This window comes from Rhincodon typus, chromosome 20 (assembly GCF_021869965.1).
Source record: "Rhincodon typus isolate 14 chromosome 20, sRhiTyp1.1, whole genome shotgun sequence".
Classification (NCBI taxonomy): domain Eukaryota; kingdom Metazoa; phylum Chordata; class Chondrichthyes; order Orectolobiformes; family Rhincodontidae; genus Rhincodon; species Rhincodon typus.
The window spans coordinates 38,541,082-38,553,409 of NC_063351.1; the positions used below are offsets into that span (position 1 = coordinate 38,541,082).

Here is a 12,328-nt window from a genome sequence, read left to right on the forward strand (position 1 = left end):
TTTCTGATGAAGAGTCTAGGCCCGAAACGTCAGCCTTCCTGCTCCTACGATGCTGCTTGGCCTGCTGTGTTCATCCAGCTCTACACCTGGTTACCACAACAACCCTGCTGTTCTTACATTTTTCTATAATCTGTGCACGTATCTTTTTCTCTACCTCCCGCCAGCTATTGGAAGGGCTGTAATAAACTCAAAGTGATTGCACTGTTCCTATTCCTGAGCTATACCCATTTGGCCTTGCCGGATGAGCCCTCCAAGGTGTTCTCCCTCAATACAGCTGTGATATTCTCCCTAATCAGTAACACAACCTCCCTCTTTTACATCCCTCTATATCTCGCCTGAAACATCTAAATCCTGGAATGCTGCATTGCCTATCTTGTCCCTCTCTCAACCAATGGAAATAAAAATTGGCTGCATCCACAAATGGCACAGTGCTTTTTTTCTGTCTGAGGGAGTGGTTTGTCAGCAGTGTGAAGTCCTTCAAGGGGCAATTGCATTAATCAGGCACTTACACAATACAGGTAAAAGATACCTGGGATCATAAAATCCTGCAATTGAACCGCACGCAGTGACCAACTATGTCGAATACAAATCATGGCTATAAGCAATCTTGATCATGTCATTGGTCATTACAAATTGATCGTACTCATCTTTATGAAGCAGAAGTAATCTCCAATGACCTTTCTGTGTCACCTGAGGGCCACAGTTCATAAAGACAATCCAAGTCCTTATAGGTACACTGGGCTAAGTACTTACTAGCATACTCATATCCAATGCTGCCTTTCTTCACTGATGTCAGGATGGGGTTATGGATGGAATGGACTGAGACAGCTTCAGTTATCCTATAGCACTTATAATTTCCTACCATATTTGTACAACATATCTAGTACTGATACATTGGAATAAGATCCATTATGTCAAAGGTCCATGTAGATTCACTGGGACTGTAACCAATTGATCCAGCCACATCAGGTATCACCGTTATTGCACAATACAATGAAGCAATGGTGCAGAGAAATTGAGAAGAAAGAAATGTGTCAGAAAGCACAGGGCAACGGCATCTCTAGTGGCCACTGAACAGCCTCACAGCACCCGGGACCCAGGTTTGATTCCACTCTCAGCTGACCGTCCGTATGGAGTTTGCACATTCTTCCTGTATCTGCATGGGTTTCCTCCGGGTGCTCCAGTTTCCTCCAAGGATGTGCAGGCTAGGTGGATTAGCCATGGGAAATGCAGGGTTGCAGGGTTACAGGGATAGGGTGGGGGGGGTGGGGGGGAGGGGTGGTGGTGGTGGTGTTGTAAGATCTGGGTGGGATGCTCTTCGGAGGGTCAGTGTGGACCTGTTGGGCCAAATGGCCTGTTTCCACACTGTAGGGACTCTATGGAGTTCTACATGAAGAAATTGCGGAATGTTCCCAAAGGATGTGGAGAAGGTACAGAAGGCTGACAGTCTTTCATTCTCAATGCCATTTCCTACAGATCAGTGAGGTGGATTGCTGCTGCAAACTGAAAATGTCTCATGACACCATTACAGAAATGTCAGCTGCTGGACCAAGACTTGTGATTTGAAATGGTGGGTGGCCATCCTATCCCAATGGCTGTTAAGCTGCACTAAAATTCTTTAGAATTACTTCCAAAGATCCACTGAAAACCTGTGTGGGATTTCAAAGCTCAACCCATAATTGTATCAAGGCAGTTACCATTGCAATGTCTGCAAGATCACATTGTTTCATCTTGTTTCCATATGACTAATTGAATAAAAAATGATCTTTAAAGCTAGTTTCTTTCTGGGATCTGACTTGTCCGGTAGTATCATCAGCTGCGATTATAACACCATTTATTTTAAAACTGTAGGGTGAAGATCATCAGATCCAGTGATCTGTAGATATCCAGATCTTATTAATTTCTCTAGTACTTTTCCTTTAATACTATTGCAAGTACCTCTTTTTCACCAAACTTTGGGTTGGTATTGTTGCTGAATATTTTTGTGTTTTCTGCCATAAAGACAGATAAGCTTCATAAATTATTCGTCTAATGTCTGTTTTATTTTCTCATTTACCATTCTAATATTCCTAGTCATCGCCTCTAAGTGACTCGTATTTACTTTTGATAATCTTTTCCATTTTACCCTACTTTTAGAAGCTTTTACAATTGGTTTTTTAAAGTTTCTTGCCAATTTACTCATATTCTCTTTATCAAATAATTCATTGATTACCTTTAGCTGAATTCTCCCTAACCTCAGGTTTACTGTATTTTCTTCTTTGCAACATTATGAATATCCTCCATTAATATGTTACTGTTGTTAACATTTGTTGTGGGAACATCGGTCTGTTAAAGGCAAAGACGGGAGAATTTATTATATGGAATGGTGAAATGGCAGAGAAGTTAAATGATTACTGTTCTTGTTTTCACTGAGGAAGATACAAGCAACCTCCCAGAACCAGAGCTCCAGGAGGCGAGGGAGAATGAGGGGTTAGTTGAAATTACTACAGCACATGCAAGAAGACCATCCTGAAGAAATTAATGGGGCTAAGAGGTGATAAATTCCCAAGACCTGATAGTCAACATCCTAGACTGTTGAAAGAGGTGACTATTGAGATAGTTGATGCATTGGTAATTATTTTCCAGCATTCTATAGATTCTGGAATGATTCCTGCAGATTAGGAGCTTGCAAATGTCACCACACTATTTAAGAAGGGAGTAAGAGAAAAAAGCAGGGAACTACTGACCTGTCAGCCTTACACAATAGTCAGGAAAACAATAGATTCTATCATAAAGAGCATGGTAAATGGATATGTGGATAAAAATGATCTGATTGAGCATGGTCAGCATGATTTGTGAATGGAAAAATTGTATTTGACAAATTTGTAGGAGTTTTTCTACTAACAAAATTGATAAAGGGGAGTTGATGAGTGTTGATGAACGCATTATATTTGGACTTTTCGAAGGCTTTTTATGAGGTCCTTTCAAAGGAAGTTGGTTAGTAAAATTAAAGCACATGGTATAGGTAGCAATGTATTGGCATAGATTAATGATTGGTTAACAGGCAGAAAGCACATTGTAGGAATAAATGAATCATTCTGGAGTTGGTAGACTGAGTCTAGTGGGACATCACAAGGATCAGTACTTGGGGCCTCAGTTGTTCACAACGATTTGGAGTTGATAACCAAATGTAATATTTCCAAATTTGCAGATAATGCAAAGCCAAGTAGGAAAGTATGTTGTTAGGAATATGTAAAATATTTTCAGAAGGATTTGGACAGGCTTTGTATTTGGGCAACAACATGATAAATGGAATATAATGTGGAATATGTGAGGTTGGTAGAAGAAACAGATATGGAGAGCATCTCTTAAATAGTAAGAGGTTGAAAAATGTAGATGTGCAAATGGACCTTGGTGGCCTTGTCAATAAATGACTGAAGGCTAATATGCAGCAGCAGCAGCAGCAGCAGCAGCAGGCTATTAGGCAAGTTAATGAAATGTTGGCTTTTATCATAAGAGGACTTGAATACAGCAGTAGTGAAGTCAATTGCATAGGAACTTGGTTAGACTGCACCTGGGGTACTGTTTTGATTATCTTATCACAGGAAAAGATATTTTTGGTAGAAAGGGAGTACAATCGAGGGTCACCAGACTTGTTCCAAGGATGGTGGGATTATCCAATGAAAAGAAATTTTCTGAACTGCTCCTTGATTTTCTGGAGTATTGAAGAACGAGAAGCGATCTCAACGAAACCTACACATTACTAAATGGATAGATGGGGTAGATACAGCCGGGGGCTTAAGTTCTAATTAATCAGGATACTATTTATGACCAAGATTAGGAAATTTTATTTTTACTTTGAGTGTTGTAGATCTTTAAAATTCCTTATTCCAGAAGGATGTGGAAAACCAGTAGTTAAAAGGAGAGTAATAAATTTCTGATTACCAATGGTGTAAAAGGTTAACATGGTAGTGAAGGGAAAAGGCACTGAGGCCATAATGATGTTGAATTGTAAAACAGGCTCAATGGGCTGAATGGCCTACAGTTCCTTAGTTTCTATTTATTATCCACAGTTGATCGATTTTTCCCAAGAGTATTTTGTTCTTTAAGGCAAGCAATTTATTTGTTGCAAATAATGAATTCATTCTTGAAATATTTGTAATTGCTTAGATATCATCATTTAATCTAGTTTCCAAAACACTTTCCCTAATTCACCTCTCATACGAGCTGTCAATAGGCTTGGATATACTGAGTAAATATTGCATTGTTGGAGGTATAATTTTTCAACTGAAACACAAGAAAAAGGACCAGAAGTAGGCCTTATGCAGTCTAGTCTGCCATTCAATACTTTAGGGGTAATTCTCACATCACATTCTCACCCATTTCACAGAACACCTGATTCCCGAGAGGCAGAAAAATATGTTTTCCACAGTCTGCAAGGTATTTAACGACCGAGACTCTGTAGCTGTTGAGGATATAAAATTCCAAAGATTCACAATCCTTTGAATGAAGAAATTGCAAATCTCAGTCCGAAATGATTAACCCCTTTCCTGAGACTGTGACCCTGCACTTTAGATTACTTGACCAGCGCAACCAATCCCTCAGCATCTACACCATCAAGCCCCTTCAGAATCAGATGCATTTCAACTAGGTTGCTTCTCATGCTTCTAAGCTCCAAGGAATATAAACACAATTTGTTCAGCCTTTCCTCCTAAGAAAGCACCCTCATCACAACTCAAGTATTTTTTTAAATGTGGAAACCAAACTGCATAATGTGCACTAGATGTGGTCTCATCTGGTGAGAATAGAAGGATGATGGGGGGTTAGGATATCAGATAAGTGAGGAGAAAGAGTGACAGTCGCAAAGTGACAGGTGGGTCAGGGGTAGGGCATCGGTGGGTGAGGATAGCTTATGACATGGAGGTGTGTTACGTTTTGTTTTCTTCCTTCATCACCTTCCAAGTCACTTATAATATAACATGGACTCAGGCCATTTCCTAGTCTCATGCAATAATGCTACAGAAATTACATGTACAATTTTGCTGAGAACAGGATTTAAATATCCTAAAGCCTCTTTGAAATGTTTTGGAGAGAAGATAAGTGTGTAACATGATTGAGTGTTGGGGTTGGGGACGGGCAACGTGACAGATGGTGTGAGCAGAATAGGTAATGGGAGGGGAGTAGAGTGACAGGTGTGGGAGACATAAGGTGGCAAAGTTGTCATCTCAATGAAATCTGTAGTCCCTACTCAAAAGTTCGTTTCTCTCTAATTTTCTATCAACAACAGTTAGAATTAGGAAGAGAGAGACCAAAGAGAATATAAATCCTTTTCAGAACCAGGAAATGGCAGATGAGCTGAATAAATATTATGCATCAGTCTACACCGTAAAAGATATTAATAGCACTCCAAAAAAAACTAAGAAATCAGGGGGAAAAGCAGAGAGTAAATAAATACAATAACTATCACTGGGAAAAAAGTTCTAGGGAAACTCATGGGGCTAAAGACTGATAAGTCCTCTGGACCTGATGAGATGCACCCTAGGATATCAAAGGAAGTAGCTACAGAGATGGTTGATGCACTGGTAGTAATCTTCCAGGAATCGTTAGATTCTGAAAAAAGTCCAAGAGGTTTAGAAAACTGCCAATGTAACACCTTTATGCAAAAAGAGTATGACATAAAGGATTGGCTAACTAATAGAAGGCAGAGAGTTGGGATAAATGGGCGTTTTCAAGGTGTAACAAGTGGAGTACCACAAGGATGAATTATTTACAAATATATCAATTACTTGGATGAGGAAAGTGAATGCACGATAGCCAAGCTCGCAGATGACTCACTAGTAGGTAGGAAGGCATGTAGTGAGGATGACATAAAGAGCCCACAGAGAAACATAAACAGGTTAAATAAGTGGGCAAAACTTGGGCAGATGGAATACAATGTAGGAACATGTGAGGAGCTGAATATTATTCAATGGAGAAAGCTACAGCATAGAAGGATTTGGGAGTCCTGCATTAATCACAAAAAACACCACACAAGTTTAGAGTTATTAGGGAAGGCAAATGGAATGTTGGCCTTTAATTCAAAGAGAATGAGGTATAAAAGTAAGGAAGTCTAAAGTTAAATTAAACGAGGCACTAGGTACACCACAACTGGCATACTGTGAACAGTTACATTCACCTTTTATCTAAGGAAAGATATCCTGGAATTGGGGGTAGTCCTTAGAAAATCCATTAGATGATCTCACGTATGGAGGAGCTGTCTTATAAGGAGAAGCTGATGGGTTGCGCCTGTGCTGATAGGAGTTCAGAAGAATGAGGCAACTTTATTGAAACATACCAGATTCTTAAAGGACTTATCAGGTATATGGAGAAAGGCTGTTTCATTTTGTGGGGAAATCTAAGACCAGAGGGCATAAGCTTAGTGTAAGAGTTTGCCCATTTAAGACATTTAATTTCTTCTCTTAGATAGCAGTGAATCTGTGGAATTCTTTGCCACAGACGGCCGTAGAGGCTGGGTTTATGTATATTCATACACATTTTTTTCATGTTTTTGACAGATTTTTAATCAGCAATGGAATCAAGGGTTATGGGGAAAAGGCAGGAAAGCAGAGTTGAGAAATATCAGATTCAATGGGTGAATGGCCTTCTTCTGTTCCTATGTCTTATGGTCTTACAATGTCTATCAACAATTAAGAGAACTTTTATAATTTGAAAATGTATGATAGCAGTACTTTGCTAAGGAACTGATTTTAGCTCAAGATTGCCAAATTATAAACATTTTTAAATGCTAGAGCTCTGCTTCAGAACACAAAATGTACCTTCAATCACATACCTATGTTTGCCCTCTGAGGAGCAACCCGGGCAACAGCCGGCGACCCTGAAGCTCCTCGGCCAAGTCTTTTCTCTGCTGTTGTCAATACAGTTGCATCACCATTGGTCTGGTCACAGGGCAGTGGGAGACTGATTTCCTTTGCCGTGAGTGGAGGATGATCATAAAAGTTAGATTCGTTCTCTGTCTGAACATCTTTTTCACTGCATGATTTTTTATTCAGTAGGTTACTTATCTCCATTATATTTCCAATGATCTCTACTGGCCCAGTAAGAGGCTTTTTTCGTGGAGTAAGATCATCCTTCACTTTTTTTAAGTAAGATGCTGGTGCCCATCCCTCTTTGCCTTGATATCTGGAAAAAAATGATTTACAAACTGAACCAAGGTGTTTTTGCACATTTGTCTCAAGGTTAACAATCAGTAACATAATACTGTTCGGAGACATACTACTGAATATAACAGCCATTCAACCTAAAAGTACCGAATAGACCCAAGCTAGGTATTGAAGTACAAGACACCAATTCTTTTCCTTGACAGTAGATGCGCACAGGATGCAATCGCTGCCTCCTAACTACTACCCTGGTGTCCCACCTGACTCTCCCTACACATTTTGAGCAAATTAAAAAAGATAATGAACCAAATTAAGAAATTGACAAACCTTAAAGAGGCATCGTAACTAAAACAAAAAGAAACCTGAACAGAAACATATCAAATTAAATTAGAATGTTGTTCCGAGAGCTGATAACATAATCCAGTCCAGAGATATCGTGATTAAAGTAGAATTTATATATTTTTATTAATATCATTTTGGAATTCAAAACAGATGGTTGGTGCTGGTTATTTATGTGAATGAGTTCCTATAAACAAAGATCAGAGATTCCTTCTGGAACAGTGATGTAATCCAGGATGTATCAGAGAGCAGGTGTCTACAAAAACCTGTAGTGTTAATGGAAAGATGTTTACTGTTAGCTTTCTTTGCAATTCACAAGAATCTAGGATGAAATCTTTAAGGTTAAACTGAGAAAGTCATCAGATAAATTGCAAGTTGAAATGAAAACAGGATCTTGTAATGATGAGATGCTGAAAGTGATTACCAACATTTAGAATTAGGAGGAAAATCTGAAATTGAGATGTAACAGCTAGGATTGGCTAAGATTCAGTTAGAAATGAAAAGACACAAGGCACAGGGAAAATAGAGAGGAAGTGAAATAAAAAAGAAAGGAAAAATGGCATCGGGGAGAAAGAAAAGCAAAGAGCAATGGAAAGAGAAAGGAATGAAAATAACAGTGGAATGGGAAATAGAACCAAGAAATTGTTATAAAGATCCCCCCCATCCCCCGATAACTAAAACCGAAATAGCCAGAGAAGCCCACCTCGCCCTATCATCTGTTAAAAGAAGTGTGAAAAGTGGTATAACCTGCCTCTCACCGCCAATCAGTTATAAAGGGGTAGTTAAATGAAATAAACTCATGACACTCACTCTATAATCAATAAGTAACAATTTATTTATCTAAATCTAACAGTGAAAAAATTAACTGAACTATTAACAAACAATTCCCCTCTAACTACCAACTATTCATGAATAAAACAAGATTCTAATGGTATGCCTTCTAATAAATACAAATCCCACTTATATAAACCAAAATAATTAAAAAAAAACTCAAGTCTCTCAAAATTACAGCCAGGATATGTCTTCCGGAATGTTCTGTGCCTTTTCCACTGATCTTCAATCAGGAATGCCTTTCTCTGTCGAATTCTTGTGCCAGGATTGTTAGCTAAGAGTGCTGCTGTTCCTTTAGTTAGATGATGGTTACTCTGAGAGCTTAGAGAATTCTGTGAGAGCCAGTGATTTACTCTTTAGAGCTGATGGTTGTTAACTCTATCAGATGGCAAGTCGCTCTCACACTGATTTTCAAATGTCCTGTTCTTTTATACCCTAGATGACATATCAATTTCTTACAATACAATTGAACCTATGTTGTCAAAACCATCAAATTTAATTGGTTTTTAGTCTCTAAGTGCCTGGTTTAAATTAATTGGCTGATATTCAACTGGTTGCCTCGATAACAAAACAAAACTGCTGCCTGGATTGCTAACTATACAGCCTTTAATACAAATCTTTCAATTTCAGGAGCTGTCTGTAAACCTGCAACCCATAAGCAGCCCCGACTTTTTTTTTTGAATCTCTAAGCACAGAAAAAGCACATCATCTTTTAACGGGGTCATGCACTCTTCACCCCCTATCATTTTACAAACATCAAGTTCAGAGTCTTGTCTTCCAATCCACAAATACTCTACTCAACTTCGCCACAAAATCTTGAACTCTAAAGTGATCAGGAAATCAAACAGCACAACGTGGACACAGAAAAGCTTACAGTAAAAGAAGAAACTAATAGTAAAAGCTCGGAGGATGATTCTAATGAGGGATTTGACTTAATTAACCATCTACGTTTAGTGCCTACATTTATTGAGGCTAGACTTGAAAGATAAATCACATCATTTGAAAATGTAACTTGGGAGACAAAATGGCTAAAAGATGTTTGGATTGCATTGTTACAATTATTTTTGGGAAACAGTATGAATGTAAATGCCAGTTTGTCTAAGAACAATCTGAAGATTACAGAACTGTTAAAGTAATACTCAATGCTTAAGATCTTGACTTTGAATTAAAATTTAGGTCTACAAGAAACATACCTAATCAGGCATTTGTATAGTCTACAAGAAAAAAAGAAATGCTGTAGGATCAGTAGTTTAGATCATTGAAGGTAGAGAACAAATTTGAGAACGTGAGGCAAATCATGACTATGGAAGAATTCAAAAATAGCATTTCAGTCAACCTTCATTTATCTAGGTGAGCATCAAATTTCAAATATCAGAAAAGCAGCAATTCTGGCAGATACCTATGACATCTTGCTTCATCATATTTACTAAGCCACTGCAGTGTTTTTGAGGATGTAATTTTTAGAATTGATAAGATAGAATCAGCGATATGGTATATTTGGATTTCAAGGATGCTTTTCATAAGCCCATAGAAGTGGGCAAAATTAAAGAGATTGGATTGGGGTAATATACTGGCATGGATTGAAAATTGGTTGACAGACCAGAAACAGAGAATGGGAATAAATAGGTCTTTTTCCAGGTGGCAGGGGTGATTAATGGTGTACCGCAGGGATCAGTACTTAGGACCTGCTATATTTTTAACCTAGGTAAGTATATGGCTTGGACAAAGGAATCAAATGCAATATTCCCAAGTTTTCTGATGATACAAAACTAAGTGGGATTGTGAGTTATGAGGAAGATGCAAGGAGGCTTCAGGACTATTAGATAAGTTTGGCATACTCATGTCAGATGCACCATAAAGTGGAAAGATGTTAATTTATGCACTTTGGTGTGAAAAATAGAAAGACACCGTTAGTATGAGGGTTAGGGTTAACATTTAAATGGTGATTTTATGGGAAATGTGAATGTATATAAGGATCTGGGTATCCTTGTACACTAATCAATGGAAGTTAACAGGCATGTGCAGTAAGCAATTAGGAGGGCAAATGGTATGTTAGCCTTCATTGTAAGAGTATTTGAGTTTCGAACTCAGGATGTCTTACTGCAGTTTACAATGTCTTGGTGAGACTGCACATGGAGAATTATGATTTGGTCTCTCTACCTATGAAAGAATATACTTGCCATAAAGAGAGTGGAGCGAAGATTCACTAGGCTAATACTGGGGACAGCAGGACTGACATATGAGAAGAAACTGGTTCCATTCGGCCTGAATTCACTAGTGTTTATGAGAGATTAAAATGATTACAATTCTAACAGGGCTAGACAGAATAGATGCAAGGAGGGTATTTCCCCTGGTTCAAGATTCTGGAACCAGGGATCACAATCTCAGATTATGAGTAGGCCATTTAGAACTAAGTTGAGAAAACATTTCTTCACTCAGCAGGTGGTCAACCTGTAGAATTCTCTACACTTGAAGGCCAGGTCACTGAGTATGTACAATAAAGATTGATAAATTTTTATATGTTATATATCTTAAGGGTTACGGAGAGAAAGCAGGAAAATGGCATTCAGATAGAGGATCAGCCATGATCATATTGAATGATGGAGCAGGCTCAAAGGACCAAATGGCCTACTTTCACTTCCAGTTTCTATGTCTATCCTACACATACAGTTATAGGTGGGAACATGCTCATACAGGAATCAACAAGGAAACTAGAGGAATGGAATACTTGCAGATCGAAGAGATATATGTTTTAGGGAACAAGTAAGAGAGCGCCTAAGTAGTAAAGGTGAAAGACTAGAAACAGAAAGTGATACAAAAAAAAGCTTCAATTGTAATAGGGCAGGAAACACAATAGCCAATTGCTGTTAGTTAAATAGTAGACCAACTGCAGCAATAAGAATGTCAAAGGAATCCTCAGAAAAGTGGGCATTAGCAAAGGTATAAAGGTTAAAAAAATGAGAACATGCTCTTAGAATTCACTATACCAGTTAAAATAAAATCTTCCTTGATTCTTGTTGCAAGAAGAGAATCAGACCACTAGATATTCTGGATACTTTATTTCAAAAAACAGAGTTATCAATCTAGTAAAACCTCTCTGAACTGCCTCCAACTCTTTTATATCCTTCCTTAAATAAGGAGGCCAAAACTGTACACAATATTTGAGATGTGGTTTCAACAATGTCCTGTATAACTGAAACATAACATCCTTGTTTTTATGTTCAATTGCTCTCATAATAAAGGACATCAGCATTCCATTAATGTTCTTAATTTCTTGCTGTATTTGCATACTAGCTTTCAGTGACTCATGCATTGGAACATCTCTCTGAACACTGGGATTCTGAAGATTTTCTCCATTTAAGTAATAGCCTTTTTTTTAATAATCCCTGCCCACAGTGAACAACTTCACATTTTCCCACATTTTATTCCATCTGCCAGATCTTGTCCAATCATTCAACGTATTTATATATGTCGTAACCTGCTACAACCTCATCAAACATACTTTCCTAGCTATTTTTGTGTCAGTTGCAAATTTAGTTATCATGCCTTTGTTCCCCTCACCTAATCAATTGATCTGCATTATAAAAAGATGAGGCCCCAGCACAGAGTTCAACAGCACTCCACTTTTCACATCCTGCCAATAAGAAAAGCATTACAAGCTTATTGTGTGCAATAAGCTTCTTTTTGCAATAAGTTTTTACAGGGCATATTGTCAAATGTCTTCTGGAAATCCAAATTCAGTACGTCTACAGAATCCCCTTTAACTACAGTGCATCCTAGTCCTTCAAGAGTCTGACATGACTCTTCTTCAGAACTGGAAGGGGCTGGAGAATATTTTCTATGTTGCTGACAGAGGGGAAGGAAAAGCAAGATGGCGAGGGTGTCCACAGCAAAAGACAAAATGAGTGCAAATAGTGGCAAAGGAGAAATAGAGATGTACAATAGGCATAAATATTAGATGTGAAAAGGTGAAAATGGGCCCGTTCTGCTGAGTGCAAAGTCAACAAGACACAAACAAGAAC

General features: G+C 38.3%; 1 protein-coding gene across 3 annotated transcripts in view; it reads right to left on the reverse strand.

Annotated features, from left to right (window-relative positions):
• Positions 1-12,328, reverse strand: part of sh3pxd2aa (SH3 and PX domains 2Aa) — a 282,467-nt gene that overhangs the window by 22,952 nt on the left and 247,187 nt on the right. For all 3 annotated transcript variants that reach the window (XM_048608736.1, XM_048608735.1, XM_048608737.1), the window contains one exon: positions 6,809-7,158. In XM_048608736.1, coding sequence (XP_048464693.1) covers positions 6,809-7,158 — 350 coding nt within the window. The remainder of the gene's footprint in view (positions 1-6,808; positions 7,159-12,328) is intronic.